This window comes from Crocodylus porosus, unplaced genomic scaffold (assembly GCF_001723895.1).
Source record: "Crocodylus porosus isolate Cpor-Errol unplaced genomic scaffold, CroPor_comp1, whole genome shotgun sequence".
In the NCBI taxonomy this organism is placed as follows: domain Eukaryota; kingdom Metazoa; phylum Chordata; order Crocodylia; family Crocodylidae; genus Crocodylus; species Crocodylus porosus.
This window is the reverse complement of record NW_017728931.1, coordinates 41,921,676-41,941,684: the sequence shown is the minus strand read 5'-3', so window position 1 is coordinate 41,941,684 and position 20,009 is coordinate 41,921,676. Positions and strand designations below refer to the sequence as shown.

Here is a 20,009-nt window from a genome sequence, read left to right as displayed (position 1 = left end):
TAACTGTGGTGAGACCCAGGTAGGGTACCCCAGCCAATATTATGCTGGAACAGACCAGTGGCAGGCTAACTACCAAGAAAAGCAGGAGGCATTGATCTGTTGTCTAGTGACTTCCTTTCCATTCTACTTAAGGACTGAAATGAGTCTGAACAATTTCAGTTGATGAAGCTGGTGCAATGAGGTGATAACTACTTTACTGCAGTCAAGGAAAAATGAGAGGGAAGCATTATTATCCTCTTATTTATCTTCATACACACAGACAGTAAACGAGTGGAAAAAGTAACAGTGATTAGAGAAAAGGATTGCATGTGGATAAGAACTTCCACTGAGGCAGGAAATTTACTTTTCCTGTATGATGTTTCTCTCCATTGCTGCTTCTCATCCTATGTTTGCCTTTTCCTCTTCTGTCAGTGCACTGGCCTCCTTCTCTTCCCCATTGTTTTCCATCCCTTCCACTTCCCTGTTATTCTGCTCAGGCTCTGAGTGAATTACATTCAAGATGACTGAGTCACCATCTCAACTGTAGCACTTTGACCAGGACCTTTGTCATCTGATAAGGAGTCTGGAGGGAGGGAGGGAAAGATTTCAAATCCTTTTCCATTCAAGAGGGGTGATAGCAGGAGAATCGTGTGATGCTACTATTCATATTACTGACCTGTTCCATTCTAAATACTCTGCCCTCTGCTAAATCGTGTCTGGGTTATGGAGCAGAGCACCTGTTTAACTAGTTAGTTCCATTTGGTGGGTTTAAGTGACAGTTTTAGTGTAAACCAAGGGCACAAAACTCGGATCCAGTTTTCAAATTCCTGAAAACTCAGGTATGTTGGAAATCAGGGATTCAGGGCAGCTCTTTGTGCAGAGGCAGGCACACCTAGAAAAATTCTTCTCCAGACTCCAGGTCAGCCCTCCACTGGAAAGCATTGGGTTGACCTGTGGCCCACACGGCATTTCAGTTTTTTTTCCTCCAGACCCCAGAACACAGAGGCTTTCAGTCAAGTGGGGATGGGTATATGCAAGAGTGGGCAAAGGTCGTTTTTGTGTGCATACTCTTGTAGGGTTTGTGGGGGGCAGAGTGTGTTTTGGTGAGTGTCACGGCAGGGAGTTGGTGTGTATGGACACGTACACATTGTGGCACTTGGTTCCTAAGCTTTTAATGTATTCATTGAAGATATTTCTTTCCTCCTTGAAAACTCTGGAATTTCCAGAGCAGTGATGATCATCACCAAAGCCATTGAAAGAAGCCTCCTTCAGAGTAGGAAAAAATATTTTGCTGGTTCCGAAGCTAAGAACTGTAAGACCACTTGATAATAAGTGATGAAACCTCAGTTGACTTGAGGCAAGCAGCCTGTGCTATTTCTAGCTGGAGGATTTGGAGCTGCTGTGTCTCAGCAGGAGCCCAGTGAGGTAATGTACTGATTGGAGAAAAGCAGAATGTGTTCCACGAGGCAGCATTTGGCTGTGTTTGTGACACTGACAGATAGATGGAAAGAGAAATTGGAAGGAAAGGGCAGGAGGACAGAGAAATCTGCAGCCAGACATAGATGGAGAAGTAGAGTAAGCACAGGGGGATTTGGGAAGAGAAAAGAGGTAATGCAGATGCTTCTGTAAATAGGGAGTGGGATATACAGCACAGGCAGATGTTACAAAGCAGGAGATCACACTAGCAAAATCACTGGAATTACTTAAAGAAAGGACCTTTCTGAACTGGTGGAGGACTGGATGTCTTGGGGATAGCCAGTGAAGTAGAGAGTCTTTTGCCTCTGGGCCTGTGACTCCAGTCTGGTTAGAGATGGTCAGCTCAGTCACTGTCTTCATAGAGGACTGTTTATATTATATAAAACATTCTGGTAAGTATCTTGATTAAGTGGTCTCCATAAATAAGACCAAAATATGCAGGACACTAAACTTTTCTGTAACACAAGGAAGGGGTCCTGTCTGGCCAGGACTGAGGCACACGTGTTGGATAGGAAGACTTGTACATCTCTCTGTCCCAAAGCTAGAGGATTTCAGTCTCCACAGCTGTCAGTCCCGCACACATTCACAATTGTATCTTCTTGAAATATGTGCAGAGGAATGTCCTCTATGCAACTCAGTTTTTTTAGCTCATGTGATTCTTGATTTACTTTTTGCAGGTTGGCGGCCAGACGAACACTGGGAAAGTGAGCCGAACCTTTGGAGGTGTTGGGAGAAACCTGGCAGGTGCTGAGTGGTGGTTGTCTGGGGGTTTGTGGAAACCATAGTTTATTATTACATATTATTTACATCACAGGAGCACCTAAGCAAGTGCCAATCAGGATCAAGGCCCCATCGGGCTAGAAACACATGGGGCCACCCTCCCTCCCCAAAGGCTTTGCATCATTTTAAATGACAAGTGATAACAGCAAACAATAGAAGGGAAGGAGGGGGAGGGGGCCACACAGCCAGGGGAAAGAAAACAAGGGCTCTCTATTACAGATAGAAAGTTAATTAGTGCATAGCACAATGTCAGCAAAGTAAAAGATCAGTTTACCAAGATCTGCTGCACAGCATAGTCAGCCTTAGCATGTTGGCTACTTGCTGGAACCATAGCAGATGTGAGCCTTGAAGAGGGATTTGAAAGAGTAGAGAGTAAGATCATTATATATTCCATCAAGAATGATGTCCCATGCACAAGGGGCAAAATGGAAGAAAGCCTAGAGACAGTAGTGGGAGGGGCAGACCAAAGAGCTGCAATCATTGAGAGTAGGCCAAAGGTCCCTGTAGCCCAGATTAAATATATTTGAATTGCTGGTGTACCAGAGAACATAGTTTGTATTTTTGCTTGTCTGAGAGAGGAAGGGGAGAGATTTAAGGAAAAGTCCTAATCTAACCATGGAGCTGAAGTCTTTTAAAAAATCTTTTTCCATCTTTCTGATACAAATCTGCTCTTGCCTCAGAGCAAATAGATGGGATTTCAAAAAGTGCATTTTTGCAATTGGGATGCAGGGGAAGAAACACGGTGGCCCGCTGCACCATTTCCTTCTACTCCCAGACCAAATGAGCTGCACAGCCAGAGATTCACATGGCAGCACATTAGCAGATCAACTTTTCCTTTCCACACTCCAGACAGAGTGATGGACAGCAGTAGAGAGACCTGATAGAGGATCAAACTGATGAGGTGCCAGATGTGGGGGACTGATGGATGATGAGAAAAATACAGGGCATCAGGCATCCCAGGAAAGGCCCTTTCTATAGCCACTCAAAAATGTCATCCTCTGAAGCTTGGGACTCAGGTTTAGTCATGTGGTCCTCCACTGGAATTATAACTTTGCTCCACTGCCATCTATTTGTAGATTGCTTAAGCCGCCTTGGGAGGACTCCCTTCTTTATATCAGCTATGGGGAAGGATGAACATTCAGAGTCCATCCTACGCTACTGCAGTCATATGGTAGGTCATGCAGAAACAGCTTCTCATGGGAATGCTGAAGGTAACTTTGCACTGGGAGAAGCCTCAGTGAAGCTAGTGGGCATAAGAGCCAATTCCTTTGCAGCTAAATGAGGGAAGAGTTGTGTGCCTTTTTCCTCGTGGCTAGGTGAAGAGATAGGAGCCACTAACCAAAACAGGTCACATATAAGACCACTCAGGAATCTGAACTATGAGGGCTGCATATAAATTCAAGAGCCAGAGTGAGAGAAGAGTTGGAGTCAGAATATCAAAGGCTTCAGAAGGCTCAGACACAGCAAGAAACAACTCATGGCATGATCCCGAGAAAAAAGCTTTGCTTTGGGGAAAAGGAAAGTCTGGAAAGAGGTCTGGTACTATGTACAAACCGTCCGCTGCTGCTTGATTCCTACATGGCCAAGAAAACAAGGTTTAATATTTGTTTTTTGTAAACAAATGGTATCATATCCAAGGACTAATGGACTCCATCATCCATTTCTCTTCCTTAGGGAATCAACATACAGGAACGAATATTTTCACTAATTGCTCAAGCTAAAAGGGGGTAACAATAATTAGATCGCTGTATGTGTGCATATAGTCTTTCTACCCTCATCCAAATTTACATTTTTCTAATCTGTGCCATCACAGTAAATATAGTCCTGTAAGCAAACACAACGCAATTGCAAAGAGCATTGCTGGACTAGAAACCATAAACTGTCAATGCTGGAGGGGACTACTTGGTTTTCTTCAGTCCACTAATTTCATTCTGCATTTGTGTGATGGGTCCTTCTGATCGCTGAGGAACAATCCAGGCATCTTTTAGAAAGAGCATCAGAAGAAAGTCAAGTGTGGATGCTTCTGTGCAAGTCTAGGGAAGATATCTGTCATTCCCATTTACTAAATAATTTATGCAGCCATTGCCATGGTACCTGTGCACATTGGGTACAATGGAGTTCTTCTGATTATTGCTCAGAAAAGAAAGGGAGGAGGTGGAACAGAGAACAGTAAAGTGGACTGCTGCTAAATAACCGGTACTTGTTACGTGGGGATGGCTAGAAGAGAATCCTGAGGTCAGCCGAACATGGCAGAGAAAGGCAACTTATTCCACTGGTGACTCCTCTTCCTGTTGTAGGACATGGGAGGTGTTCTTCAACTGGAGGGGCACAACACAGCTACCTACTGTGCAGTGATGACAGGGAGTGGGGAACTCAGCCTTGGCTTGGGAGACATGGACATCCACCAGCAGATAACAGAACATTATGTAAGGATTTCCTCTGACCTATAATCACTTGTAAGAAGAAAGCATGGATGCATAACAGCAGCAAGTGTTTAAGGTGTGTGTGTGTGTGTGTGAGAATGTGAGTATAGGGGCTGAGGGAATCTGGATAACATTATTATATGCTCAGAGTGGTTACTGCTATGCTACTGGGACATAGGCAGTCACACCCAATGATAAGAGCTGAGGCTTGTAACCAGAGTTGTAGGGGCAGTTAGACTTCTGCCTGTTGAACAACTGGCTGACCATTGTCCCAGGCAGGGAGGGGAGGCTTAATTAGGGTGCTCCCAGATGATCAGGAGGTGTGCAGGTGCCAGCAGCCTGATGGACTCCAACTGACCCAATCAAGCCCTGGCAGGGCTGCCCATTACAGCTCATGCATTCTGAAATTAGGATCAACAGGTGGAAGCCTACAGTTCGCCTCAGATATGGGTTACTGATATGGCCCTGGAACAAGCTGCTCACCAACCAGAGGTGCTTATTGTTATCTAGAATACATACCCCCCAACAGAATCCCACCAAATTAATCCTATCCATGATATCTATGCCAGAACCCGTTGGTCATAATCACTTTTGAGCTTTCAATGACTTCATGTCCACTTAGGTACCTGAAGATAACATTCCCAGCTTTGAAACCAGAATAGCATGGATAGGATTACCTCCTCTCCCCTCTACCCGCTGCTTCTACATGCTGAGCTGTGTAAACTGATTCTGCTTCTCAGGCTGGTAGGTAGGGAAGGTTTCAGGCCATTAATGGAAATGATGATTAAGTTTTGATTCATGTAAACCCCCACAGCCCCACCCTCTTTCCCCACTAATTCCACCGTTGACAAAGCAAAGCCTGCACTTACCAACTGATGGTAATTTGGATGGCAAATGCAATTAGTTTATTAGGAGGACCCTCATAGGGCTGAGAAATCTTAGGGGAAAAAAGTGGTCATTGCTCCCACTTCTATCTCCACCCTTTTCCTTCCCACAATTTGACAATGAAAGGAAAACTAAACCATTGAATGATAGATTAATCTTTGTGATCTTTGCAAAATAACCAAGAAAGAGGCCAAGTGGAAACTCAGTAAACTTCTCTCCTGATGAAAGCTACACTCTGGTGATGTTTCTCTTGATGAAATTGAGCAGAGACGTGGGAAAGAGGCTGTGGCAGAAGCAATGGCACAAGCCAGTGATTTCTATGACACCTCATGCCAGCTAAGAATAGCCATCATGAGGCTGGAAATTGGTTGCTGAGCTGTCTCTGAATTCTGCATCCACCTCAGGGCTAGGAGTGTAGTCACAGATGGCGGTAGTGGTAGGCAGCTTTTACCAAATTGGACATGACATATTGAGTTGTGAGAAATATTTTGGTAACAGGAAAACTTGAGCTGCTTATCTGGGTGATAGATCCTATGCTTTTTGCTACCAAAGAGGGAGGGGGGTTGTCTTTTACTTTCTATGCACAGACTTATTAGTACCATAGAAGTAGCACTTCCAACCTCTGGCAGCAGAAAGCCTGGCTGCATGTCAGTAATAGCTTCAGATAGTCATCAATGGACCCTGAAGTGAACCTCCTCCAGTTTTCATTGGAGGGAAAGATGACTGCTCTGCGAGAAGGGCAAAAATGTAAGGGAAAAGTCTGGGAAGGCCCTGGATGGATATCAGAAGACCAAATCTTGGCCTTTGCAGAGATATTAGATTGTCTGAAAGTCTGTGAATAGCACAGGCATAAAAACAGAGGAAGGAGGAGTAATTTGAACATCCAGGCATACACTTACCAATAGGTCCATAAATTAGGCTCCTGATGACCATAGTTAGGCCCCCTGAAAAGTTGTCCAGTTTTTTCAAAGTTCTGGCCACATAAAGTCTCCTATTGCCTAAATGAGACTTGAGGCAGCACAATTCTGAAAGTTTTGGCCATTCTGTTAAGACAGAAACACCCAGAAACTCATTGATGATGGCACAACCCAGTTGCTTAGGGCCACTGCAGGTCTGTTTTTGGTGACTTCTCTAGGGCCTGGGAAGTAATTTTTTTTCCTAGCCACTCTTTCTAAGTATGTTGAACTAATCAATTCTCTTCTGATATTCATCTCAGATATACACAGGAATACATTTGGGCATTCATTATTATAAGGAACTGAATGTTTGCCTGACAGCTAGGTTCTCTTGTAACCCAGATCCTTCCTGTGTTGGCACTGGGCTCATATCTTCCTTATTGACCATCCTCAAAAGGGTTCAGAGAGAGGAATAACAGATACTGAATTCCGACCAAAAACATTTGTTAAAACTAAGCCTATTGGTCACTTCTATTCAAAAGAAGTCACAGCAGTGCCAATCTTTCATATACTGTAGTCTAGAGGGGCATCCAGTCCAGGTGGCGAATACCAGTTCCATGTAGGTGTCTAACTCAGGGTTGCAGATAGGCACCAAAGACCCAGAGAGAGGTGGGATTTTTGACACACCCATCTCTTCAGCATGCTCTATTATCCAGCTTAGGTAAACCCTTTGTCTCCCTCACTCACCATCTTGACTATTGGGAAGTGCTTAATTCTCTTCATTTACCAGAGAGGGAAATTCAGTACCTCACTTGGCATCATGGATTCTGCTGAAGGAGCTGGATCCTCAAAATTATACTACAGCAATGTTAAAAAAGTCACCTCAACTAATTCCCTTGGTGAAGCTGGGTCTTTGGCCTTTGCTCCCTGGTCCCACTAAATCATTAAGGTGTGGAGGCATTTCATTTTATTCCCTAGGCCCTCCAGCTAATCAATAAGCAGCAATATTGAGCTTGAAAGGGAGTCAACAGCAACCTACCTGTGTGTGAAGGACAAGCTAGCCTGATGGGAAAGTGGGGGGGTTATAAATAAAAGGGAAAACTGAGAGAACCTGAAAGGCTTACTTGCCCTAGAAAAAGTTGCTGCTGGTTTGCAAGCCTAAATCTAAGGGCTGCAGCCAACATTGATGGTTCATCTGCATCGCAGTACCTGAGTCTGATCAGAAGAGTGTGGCAGGTAGACACTGCATTCTAACCCATTCACAGGGCAATGGATCCAGCTGCTTCTATTCTAACTGTGCTCTGCACTTTGCTAGGTATCCAGGTTCAAGCAGCATCTGTGCATGGCCCCGGTAGTATGTATTGATGGAAACATGCCAATTGCCACAATCCAGTACGTCTGTCAGATTGCCAGAGAGCACCAGGTACCAGGTAAGGGAAAAATCACTAACAGCAGGTCCCTTTGGGCATAACAACTTGTGTGCTGAGACATGCTATGTAACATGTACAGTGCCTTCAACTCTTCCTTATTTCAAAAGCACACTATCTTATGTCTTGGGTTAGTTCTTCCCCCTCTTTTTTCCTTATGTTTTAATTTATTCCTAGTTTTTCTTATTCTGTCTTATATCTTATAGCAGATCTGATTTTTGTGTGGGTAATAGCTATATCCTCTAGCACCCACTGAAAGTCAGGAGGGATGAGAGTAAAGAACCAATATGGGCACTTAAGGTGAAGACAGAAGTGACAATTTTTGACTGATCTAGCCCCTGGAAATGTTCTACAACCATGACCAAACAGAAGTGCACAGCTGCAGAGCACTTTAAAAATACTTGATCCCATGAAAATCTGAACCCTCATTGCATGAAGGTTCAGATGAAGATGTTCCAAAATGGAGTGTCTTCAGTAACTTGTGTCTGCACTGCCTCCCAACCCTGGTGATGTTTTCAGCATGGGAGGGGGGAAAGGGAGCAGAGGGAGTTTGATCTGGGTTTTTTTTCAGCCGGCACTGGAGGGGGTGGGGGGAGGTCCAATTCATCCCCCCCCACCATGGGCTGGAGAACCCCCAGAAAGAGCTCCCATCCTTTCTGAAAACAGTGCTGGCTCTGAGAGGGGGGAGGGGCATTGCTAGGGGAGACCAGCTACAGGCTCGCAGCCAGAAGCTGAACTCCCCAACCCCTGGGACCCTACAGTGAACTTCTGTTGGGTCCAGGGGATCGTTGTAACTCAGGGCGCTTCCTGCGAAGTGCCATGAGTTACAACAGGGAGCTGCTGTTCTGTCTGTGCCTGTAATTCCTCCTGTGCTTTGAATACTGGAGCATTTTGTGAAGCAATAAGCACTACCTTATATTTTTAAAGGATTTGTTCCCTGATTCACATGAAATACTTCAATCCCTCTTGTTTTGTTGCAGACTTTTCACAACGCTTCTTCACACCTCAGACTTGCCACCTAGCTTCTTCAGATGCAAACTCTGAAGGGGAAGAGGGTGGTATAATTCTCAGGGCTCAGCATAAACCCTCAAAACAGTAGACAAATTGGCAAATGAACAGGAACTTTCAAGCTAAAAATACTTTCCTAACTATGTCTTTTATCATAGCATCCCAGAGCCAGAAACAATCTAATCAGAGTTACAGTAAAAAGGTAGATTAGTAAGACTGCCTTGCCATGAACAATAAGTCTAGATGCTGATAAATTGTAGCTACCTCAGCATGGTAAACATCATAATAAGCCTTTTAAATAGCTATTTGCTCTGATGGAGGAAGTATATTCTAGTAGTTAACTAACTGCAATGTCATTTTGAAGTGTGCTATGAGCCAACAGATGAGAACAAGGCCTCTAAGCCATTCCTTTCAGAGAGCTGGAGAGCACTGGCCTACATCTCCCCCAACCTGCGAGAACTAAGAGCAATAAACCGGACCCTTGGACACCCTGTGCCAACAGGTACTGTACACTGAGAGGGCAGCAAGGGAAAAAATTCCAGATGATCTAGGCTCTCTGGCATGTCCAGACCAGCCTTCACGTGTGGTATGTGGCACTGCAGACTCATCTGCAGCACCATACACTGCACACACCACACACGTAGGTATTCCCCATGCTGCTGATTTGCAGCATGGGAAAACCCACAGTGGAAGAAAGCAGGGTGGTGCGTGTGGCAGCAGCATGTGCCACCTGAAGGCGGAACCTGGCCAGCTGGAGCCATGCTCCGATGGCCAACCAGGCATCCTGCTGCCAGGTTGCCACCACTGGAGCCTGACCCCAGATAAGGCTGCTGGGGCCAGCCTCCCCTACCCAACCTGGGACAACTTGTTATATGCCAGAGCGTGCCAGAGTACACATGCATGGATGTTTCCAGGGAGAAGTAGGAGCGGCATATAGTGTGCCACTGCTATTTTTACTCTGGGAAATGCACATGTGCGCTCATGTGGACGCGCCAAGAGAAGCTCCACTGCAAATTGACAGTGTATTGCTTAGGCTTAACCAGCACTTTCCCAAGTTGCAACATTATCAGTCTGTCCTGGAGACACCAGAATAATTCACTTTGATTATAACAGTATTGATGGTAGCTTCCCGAATACCAGGGAAGGCCAGTGCTAGTCAGGACTGCAGTGAACTCACATAGAAGTTATAGCTCATCCAAAGGAGGAGGAGCTTGTAACCATCATGTGTGCTCTGAGAGAGCATGCACAGATCTTTCCCTGTTATTGTTTGGGCATCTTTATTTTTTTAAAACAAGTATCTCAAAACAGCTAGCACTGGCTACCTAATAAGCCCTTCACCTCGGGTGAGACAGGTTAAAATGGGGTGGGAATTTATGAATGATTTTAGTGTAGCCCACCTCAAAATCTGCCTGTACCTCACAAAGCTCATTCACATGAAACACAAGACAGACTCATGCATCAGATGGACTCCCACCAGTCCCAAAATGGGAGTCCCTGTTTTCATGACTTTGCCCAGCCAACGAAACAGAAATACCAGTTTATTGCAAGAGTACCACACTCTGATGGAACATATATTCATGCTGCTTCCTTCACAGACCATGAGTTGGCACTGATAAACTGACATCAAGGCACATATCATGCTTTATGACAGGGTATAATCCTGTAAGAGGCATTTCCTTGCTTCACAGTGGACGGACAATATGGAGGGCTATGATTGCAACAGTAGGGAGGGGGAAGGATTGCAGTCAGGAATGCAAAGTACAAGCAGCTTCACATCAATGGAAAGCTCAAGTCGGAAGTTTTGTGGTCTGATGCTTGCAGTTCATAATGGCTTCCCTCCCCCACACCCTTGCTGTCTAAAGACCTGCCATCGAGGCTGGAAGACGTTGTCAGGACTGCGATGACCTTGGCCTGCCCCTTGCTGACACAGCTGTGCTGCGTGGTGGTAACACTTGGGCCTCACGGGGTGTTACTGTGCGGCAGGAGCATGGGAGGGAGTGTGTCTCTTCACCCTGGACCACACATGCAGGTAGGGGCACACGAGTGGCAATGGATTAGTAATCAGGCCTTTGTCTGGCAGGGGAAACCCCATGTATCTGGGTCCATGAAGGCAGTTTTCCTTAAGCGTTCCTGGGGATAACTATTCTTCCGGCGTGGTTTAGTACCCACTGGGGTCTTGGGGCTTAAAGCCCACTTTATGGAAACAGGAGGCTCCTTCCTAGCTTGCTTCTGCAGCCCTATGGCTAAAGGCAGGCGAAACTTGGGGGCATCCAAACCCCAAGCCTCCAGGCTTGGGCCTGCACATAGGATGCCTGCCAAAAGACTTTAGAAATATCTGAAGCCCCTGGTGGGGGTGGAGGATGTTTGCCGGTTGTAAGGCCACTTATGGTTCTAGACTCCCTCACAGATTAGGACTCAATTTGGCTGATTTGGCTTGGAACACATTTTCTTTTAAAGAAACATCCTTTGTGTTTGAGTCATCCAAGTGGCATTGAAACCTGGTGTAGCTTTGCTATCAGTTTATCGGTCCTTGAGAGATGGGAAGGCTTGGAGGGTTAGCAAGGGAAACAGCCTTCCATCCTTATACATTGGGACCTTCTCTGCAGAATAATGACAAAAAGCAGTTTTAAACTGTGCTTTCCTGGGCATTTGAGAGTGTAAGATTAACAAGGGGGGTAAATAGCACCCTGTTCAAATTCACAGACGACACTAAGATATGGGGGGAAGTGGGCATGCTAGAAGGGAGGAATAGGCTGCAATCAGACCTGGACAGCTTACAGGGGTGGGCGGATGAGAACAGGATGGGATTCAACACTGACAAGTGCAAGGTGATGCACCTGGGGAGGAAGAATCAGCACCATACCTACAGGCTGGGGAACTCCCTTCTTGTCAGTGCAGAGGCGGAGAAGGATCTAGGAGTCATCACTGATGCTAAGATGAACATGGGCCGGCAGTGTGGGGATGCAGTCAGGAAGGCCAACCACACCTTGTCATGCATCCACAGATGCATCTCAAGCAGGTCCAAGGAGGTGATCCTCCCCCTCTATGCGGCACTGGTCAGGCCACAGCTGGAGTACTGCGTCCAGTTCTGGGCGCCGCACTTCAAGAGGGATGTGGACAACATGGAGAGGATCCAGAGGAGGCCACTCGCATGATGAGCGCTACCAGGAGTGACCAGGAATAACGGCCACAAGCTGGCAGAGGGTAGATTTAGGCTAGACATCAGGAGGCGCTACTTTACTGTCAGGGCAGCTAGGATCTGGAACCAGCTTCCAAGAGAAGTGATGCTGGCTCCTACCCTGGGGATCTTCAAAAGGAGACTGGATGAACACCTCGCCATGGTCGTTTGACCCCAGTACTCTTTCCTGCCATGGCAGGGGGTCGAACTAAATGATCTCCTTAGGTCCCTTCCGACCCTAGAAACTATGAAAGTATAAAGCACAGCCAAAAATAATTTGACTTGATACATACATAACACATTATTTGGACTTTTAAGTAGTGGTGCAGCTCTGTATGTGATCAGCCAAGTCACATGTTGCCTCTTGACCCGAGCAGACTTCCAGTAATGCCCCGTCTTCTCTCTTTTTCTACAGAATGCTGCAGGCCAGCTGTGTGCTGCACACTACCCAGCAGTCCCTGTCTCCAGGGAGGAGATTGTGAATGTCTCAGGAGCAGGTGACAGGTATATTGCTAATGACCCAGAGAGGAGATATACTTGTGGCAGCCCCTTTTTCCCTCCATCTGAATTCCACTCTAGAATTCTTCAATACTACTGTCAAGATAAAGCTCACCCTAAGGTTTGGAAATTAGGTACTAAAACCATAAAACAAAGGAGAGGTGAATGCTGGGGGTGGGGGGGAGACGATAGACAGACTGTGCTCCAATATTTCCCCTAAGCATTTTGAAGCTAGTTTGGCCACTTATTTTCATGGAATAGGCATGAAGCTATATCACAGCATCCCAGAGTTCAGTAGCATATCTAGGATGCAATGCTTTGGGCTGACAGATGTTTTCAAAATGGCAGCCGGCCAAAGTGCCATAGCACTAGTAAAAGCAAAGTAAGCTACCTTAAATCAAAGCTGAGTCAGTCTCTCTCAACTGGAAGTGGGATTTGGCCTTCATTGTGGCTTTTGCTAACAGCAGGGTCTGCCAGTGCCAAGACAGGCTGCCACAAGCAAAGGAATTGCCTCACAGGAGCAATCACATCTAGAATTGTGCTGCTGGCTGTGGTCAAAATCCTGTGTTCCTGAAGAGTCCTTGCCATAACTTACCTATTTATTCATGCACTGTTGTACAAAGGGATAGGAAGAGACAATTTTTACTTATTGCCTTACATCCTTTAAGAATAAGCTCTTATTATTCTCCTCTTAACTTGTGTATGCACATGTCATGCAGTCATAATTATCCAGCTCTTGATTCCTAAGCTGTAGTAATTGACTCTGACTTCATGCTGCCATGATCTGTGCAGATATTGCAAGTACAAAAGGTTTCCCCTTTAGTTTTCTACCTTCATTTGCCACATATTTGACCATTTTTTCACCCTGGCAGACAGCAGGGAAAGCTATTGGAGGTATTTTTGCAAACCTTAATTATTCCAGTAACTTCTTTTGTCTAGACTAAGAACACAGATAGATGTACGAAGAACCTGGGATTAAAGAAGGGCTTTGCTGTACATCAGCTGCTCTGCAGTAACTGCCCATGTGTATGCTCTTCCTTCATAATAAATAGAAGCTAAACAGCTTAGCCCTCAATGAAAGAGGGACAAGTATCCTCATTTAGCTTTTACTTACTATGAGACATAGAGAATGCATGCAAGCAGCTGACACACGGCAAAGCCCCATCTCCTATTATTCTGCAGTAAATAACCCTGGTGTTTCTAGTGAGTCCTCATATGCTCATCCTCCTACCCGCTCTAAATCAGGCATTCTCAGCCCGGTGCTCACAAGCACCATAGTGCCCTTGTGATTTTATAAAGTGCTCTCCAACAAGTCCAACAACAGTGCTCGAAAGCACTTGCGATCTTGTCAAGAATCACATTGAAAGGCATAATTGAAGATGATTATTATAGCTATTTGATTTTCTTTTAATGCTCCATGAAAAAGGCTGAGTCATCACAGTGCTCATTAATGAAAAAAGGTTGAGGACCCCTGCTCTAAACAATGGCATTGCCCCTCCCTGGATCCTTTCTACCTCAGCCCCAGCACTGCACAGGTCAGACCACACCACTCAGTGCTATCATTATAAACAGTCTAATTTTTGTTGTGTTATTTTCTCTTCCTTCTTATATCTATTTAAGATTCTCAATCTGTGGTTGAGACCTTTTTGGACTTGAGGCACCCCTTGGGAAATGCCAGCTCTCAGTTTTGACTCTTTTTTTTTTTGACTGAAGAGAAATGGTAGAGCAATTCTTCAGTTGCAAAGAACTCAGAAAGACCATATGGGCAGAATTATTTTAATATTACAGATTCCTATGTGAAAACTGTAATCTTACCTGGTGAATCATATTTGCACACCTAACAGTGCTAATGTTGTGCGACAACCCACAGCACCCTTGAATGGTACCCCAGGGCACCCTGGTTGAGGTGCTGTCCAGCTAGCCGGTTCCTTGGTAGGACTGTGGCAACTGTTTGCTCCTTGGTTGCTGTGATAGCATAACAGTACATGTCTGTACATGGCATTGTTACGGAAAGATTCCCCCACATTATTTATTCCAAGCCTCGGGAGCTGCTGAAAGATTGAACAGCGATCACAGCCCACAAGTCTCCCTGCTTTTGTTAGATAGAAACAAACAGGTAATTAGTCTAAGTATGACATGGAAAATTTCCCTCCCCACCCACTGCAGTGTAATGAGAAGCACCTGGAGCCTCTGTTTGCCAGATCAGAAGGCTATTTTAATCCTGACAAGAAGGTCCCCTTTGCCCATCACTGCTAAATCGAGCACTTGCCTGCACAGAGCAGGGGCAATCTGCAGGCTAGATGATGCCCTTCTGTGCTGTAATGCCACCTTTATTAGGGAGAGATGACCCTCAGGGACCAAACAAGCTTGGGCTCTTCACACTTAGAGACCTTGTGCAGGTCCTTATGCACAGGACAGCCTGGGAGCTCTGCCTCAGGGACCATCAGAGAAGCCCTTTCTCTGATAGGTTGCGTGGCTACTTTGACTTAAGTACTTTCAACAACGTGGGCGCTAGCTCCCGACTTTCTGTAAACACCAGTGTCATCATCACAGGACATGCAGCTCCCGATTAGCCCGCCTCACTATGTACCTTTGTCTCACTCTCACTTTTTTCTCCTGTGATCTTTGTCACTGTCCTGTTACTTTTGAGCCTAGGTAGACTTTTCAGGCCCCTCGCTGTATGTTCTATAGATGTGGCTCCCAAGTTTTTTTTTTCAATTGAAAAATTGAAAATTGCTGAGGGTCTCAGCAGGCCACTCAATCAACTTTTTTTTTGTTCTACAAATCAAAGCACACAACTCATATTTTAATAGCAGTAGATTACAAATACAGATCTTCTCAATTGTTCCACAACCTTTCTGCGGACCCCCTGAATGGAGCTCGCGGACCAGTGGTGGTCTGTGGACCACAGTTTGAGAACCCCTGCTCTAGATGTTGTGGATGGACATCATCGCAGATTTCCTCCCTGCTGAAGTTGAAGTCACCAGAATGAGCCACTGGCAACTCAGGCAAATTAAAATCATTCCCTCCAACTCCCAGCTCCCTACCCTCATTCTAATTATTCCCCACCTCCATTTTCAAACATCTTGGGAAAAACAAGTGTGCCTTGCAGTCTGAAAAGATGACTTTCATCATCATCATCATCATTTACTACTGCCTCAAAAAATCACAAACCCATTTATCTACCTAATGCAGCGGTAAGCGAAGTACTATCCCTCTTTTGTAGATAGGAACTGAGGCACAGAGAGATGTAGTAACTTGCTCACAGTCATATGAGTAGGGTTGGACACAAGCATGAGCGAACTGGGCAGCCACCTGGGGCCCTGACAGAAAGGGGGCCTGAAAATGGTAATTTTTTGTTTATTATCATCATCATCTCTGGCAAAGGGGGACCCAACACTAAAAGTTTGCCCAGGGCCACCAGGAGTCTAAGTACGGTGTTGCATATGAGACCTGTGTTGTAGAGGCAGGTCGTGAACCCCAGTCTCCCGAGTTCTCATGTACTGCTTTAATCACAAGGCTCTCTCTCTTTCCTCCTCTCCTTTCTTTGCCTCTGCCCTCAAAGTTAGAAGTGACATGCTCATGACAACATGAATGGCACTTTTCTGCTGTAATACTTGGTTTAGCAATAAGAACCTATGACAGACCTGGTTAGAAGAAGAAAAAATTTCTTTTTCTCAAATAAAAAAAAATAGAACAAAACCCTTCTTTTGTTCCAAATATTTTCAGTGTTTTATTTTTGGTGGGAAATTTCAAAATGAAGTGAATCACATTTTTTAAAGCTTTTTAGTTAAATTTAAGTTTTCATTTCCACTTTTGATTTTTAACAGGTTCTTTCTTTCCATTTCCCTGTCCCCTCACATTAAATATTTTCATTGAAAAAGGGGGTGGAAAAGTTAAAGCACAGAGGGAAGAAACCCATTTTTTACATTTTTAGCTTTTTGCCCAACAGGGAAGAATGGGGGTAGGGGAGAAGTACATGACAAAGGCAAGGGTTGGAGAGGAAGAACCTCACTTTTTTTTTCCCCCATCTAGAAAAACATAAAAGGATACCAAAAAAAAGTAGTATGGGAAAGCAGAACTCTCTCCCATTCCAGACTTCTCTGATTGAAACAGTAGTTTTTCCTCTAACTTTTTCAAGTGATGAAAAACCAGGAGAAGAGAAAGCCCCTGTCTTTATAGAATTAAATCTCCCCCTCCCAGTTCCTGTTTACATGGCTTCGAGAATTATTAATTTGCCTCTGCAATTTCCATGGGATTGCCAAAACAGCCCTTCCTTTCTCTTCACAGTTTAATGGGAGGAATAATCTCTGGCCTGCTAGCCGGCTACGACACAGACACCTGCGTCCGGATGGGCCTCCTCTCTGCAAGCTTCTCCATCCGCTCACGTGAGCCCATCTCCCAGAAGATCAGTACTTTCAGCGTGAGCTTGGAACAGGTCAAAGCTCGAAGCTGGCCAGAGGCAAAGACGTATAGGATGGACTAGAGCTTCTGTTCCAGAGTGCTCTCGACTGCCACCTCTCTCTTTCAGCCACACATTAAATTTGGTATTTGTTCCCTTTAAGGAGGAGTGGATAATCTGGATTGGGTCCAAACTACAGTGATTATAGCTGGCTGTGTGCAGAAGACTTATGACAATATTATACAGGCCATCCTCCCAGATTTCCCAGTGCAATACCACCCAGAGACCACAAAATCAGGTTGCTTAACCCCTCAGATTGCACTATAAGGCTAAAGTACAGACAGTCAAAAAACCCGAGGCTGTATCGATTCAGTCTTTGCAGGGTAGTCTAAACTGTAGAGATTAAACTGAAACAGAAATGACTAGATATTTACCTTTGATTCAGGAAATGCAGTTACATGCTTGCAGTAGTTCAGGCCAGAAGCCAGGGGGTGCTAGTGTAGGGCTCTCTGGCTGTGTGTTCACTTCCTTTTCCTGCTGCCCCCAAGGTCTCTGGGATTTGCAGTCCAGAATCACAACAGCAGAACTCTGCAGAGTTGCTCATCACTTCCTCTTCCTGCTTCCAGGTGCCTCTGGGATTTGTAGTCCACAGTTGCAGCCAACACAAAGTTTGAGCAGGGGAAGGAGTGTTTAATGCTCATCCCTGGCCCCAGACCCCAGCTGTAGACTGGACTGCATCTCCAGCCAGGCTTCCCCCTGCAACCCCTTGTCAGCCAGCCCTCACTGCTCCGGCTAGGGAGCAGAGGAGTGGGCTGGCCCTGCCCTCTGGAGCAGATAGCACAGCCCAGTCCAGGGCTGGAAAGCATGGTGGGATGCTGGGGGACTCTGATTTAACTTGAACAAGGAAAGGGTCTGGGACAGAAGTTTCATAAACCAGTTTGATCCAAATCAGTTAAGTCTGATACTACATTCAACCAGATTTATCTTAAACCAGTTTCAGCTATTCTGAAAACTGGTTTATGTGCACTGAGCGTTTGTTCTGTTACAGGTTTAAACCAGTCTCTGATGACTTAAAGCAGTTTACGTGTAACTTCTATACCTAGCCCAGATACCTTTGCCTACCCTTAGTCATGTAGGAGTTGCAGCAAACCAGACTCAGTTGTTTTTTTCTACACCCCGTCTGAGAAATTTTGTTTTCCCATCCAGCTTGGTTTCTATCAGCCTGTCCCTTCTCAAAGTAATACTCAACGGGCTCCAGATTTTTAGTGACCCCCACAATGGAGGCTGGCAGGGAAGCAAGCCCAGGGACTCCATATAAGACAGCCAAAGTTAGTTTTTCATCAGGTGCTGAATCCCTGAGCTGCTCCTTGTCACATCTCTTCTTGAAGGCATTTTTTTCTCATTCCTCTTGTGAGCTCTCCTCTACTTACCCAGACAGCTGCCCTTCCTCTGAGGCCATAGGCGGTGGAAGCAGGGCGGGGGGAGGGCCTAACAGGGCTTAGCCCCTCCCCGCAAACACAGGGCAGAGGTAGAGCCGCAAGGCAGCTTGGCCAAGTGCTTCTGGTGGCTGCAGCAGGGGTTAGGAGGGAGTGGGGTTGGTGCTAGGGGAGGGGCAGGCACTGCATAGCCAGTGGGGCACGGGACTGAGCTGAGTGGCTCGTCTAGGGGCTCAGCTCCTGCTACTACACTCCAGGAGGCATGGGAGGTGCATTCCCCTGCATCTGCACAGGATAGGGCATGCTGCTGCTGTGGCCTGCATCTGGGGCTGCAGCACTGGGAGAAGGCTATGGGGAGGGGTTGCAGCCACCCCAAACTTTGCTGTAACCCACTCAACCCCCCTCCCAGAGCCACTGCCACTGCCACCAAACCCTGAACTGAGCCCAGCCCTGCTGACAGGAAGAGTCCAGCACTGCCCCGGCCCCAGGCAGCAGCCGCAGCAGCAGCCTGCCTGGCCTTGCACGGTTCCAGGGGCACACACCCCTGGGGTGTGACGTGTGCCACCCCCTCCCCACGCCCCCCAGATGAACCGCAGCTTCATCCCACACCCTGCCCTGATGCAGGGCAGGTGCAGGGGTCCCAGGGGGTCCATTGCCTTTGGCCCAGCAACACAGCTGAGGCTGGCCCCACTCCAGCCCCCAGCTCCGGGGGCCCCTGGGCAGTGCAGGGCCAGGGCCAGGGCCAGTGCAGGACTGAGATGCAGTGGATTCATTGGTGCAGGGGGCACCGGCACTGGGCAATGACCCTGGGCACAGGGGAAAGTGGGGCCACATGGGTGCAGTGGGCCCCAGCCCTGATCCTGATCCTGGGCCTGGCTTGGCTCCACTGTCTCCTGATCCCTGCCTGGTCCCAGCCCCAGTCCCTCCCACCCTCCACCCCCCAGCCCTTTCTCTTTCCCCCAGAGACTTTCCCCGGCCACCCCTACCACAACAGACCTACAAGCCTGGAGGGGGCACTCAGCACCCCCCCCTTTTCTGTAGGCTGGCCCAGCAGGAAGATCTTCTCTTGCTGCCTCACCAAGTGATAATCAACACAGTTGCCCTACCCCAGCTTTTCTCTCAGGCCACAGTCTACAGTCAGTTCCTACGTATAAGGCTTCCTACTTCTCATATGGGGAGCTTGCCTATCCACCCCCTTAACCGGTCTCCAACTGCTGGCCTTTCTCCCTCTTAAATCTAATCCTCACAGGTGTAGCAAGTGGGGCTACTAGAACGTGGCTGCTATCCCCAGGACTCCTCTTCCTTAAAGGCACTTACCACCTTACGCAGGCAAGGTTCTTTGGGTAGATCTGATATCTTTTATTAGACCAACCCAAATAGTTGCAAAAAATTTCCTTTGCAAGAATTTTTCCAACAATTTGAGTTGGTCTAATAAAAGATATCAGATTTATCCAAAGAACCTTGCCTGCGTACGTCTTTAGACCAACATGGCTACAACCTACACCCTTGTCACCTTATTACACACACCTTCTTGGAAAACTTAGGGTTCTTCCTTTTGTATTCCCAGAGAGTAGACTTACAAGCAAAGGAGACTGGTCATTCCTTCAGCTCAGAGCTGAAC

The 20,009-nt window shown here is 46.4% G+C and overlaps 1 protein-coding gene across 5 annotated transcripts in view; it reads left to right on the top strand.

Annotated features, from left to right (window-relative positions):
* Nucleotides 1–17,114, top strand: part of LOC109316531 (pseudouridine-5'-phosphate glycosidase-like) — a 41,691-nt gene extending 24,577 nt beyond the window's left edge. For 3 of the 5 annotated variants that reach the window (XM_019544696.1, XM_019544695.1, XM_019544699.1), the window contains 8 exons: nt 2,133–2,199; nt 3,312–3,406; nt 4,533–4,661; nt 7,755–7,869; nt 9,239–9,376; nt 10,737–10,903; nt 12,468–12,556; nt 16,841–17,114. In XM_019544696.1, coding sequence (XP_019400241.1) covers nt 2,133–2,199; nt 3,312–3,406; nt 4,533–4,661; nt 7,755–7,869; nt 9,239–9,376; nt 10,737–10,903; nt 12,468–12,556; nt 16,841–17,036 — 996 coding nt within the window. In that variant the 3' untranslated portion in view covers nt 17,037–17,114. Of the gene's footprint in view, nt 1–2,132; nt 2,200–3,311; nt 3,407–4,532; nt 4,662–7,754; nt 7,870–9,238; nt 9,377–10,695; nt 10,904–12,467; nt 12,557–16,840 lie in introns of those variants that run through there. The other 2 variants (XM_019544698.1, XM_019544700.1) reach the window with 2 other exon arrangements.
* The last annotated feature ends 2,895 nt before the right edge of the window (nt 17,115–20,009 follow it).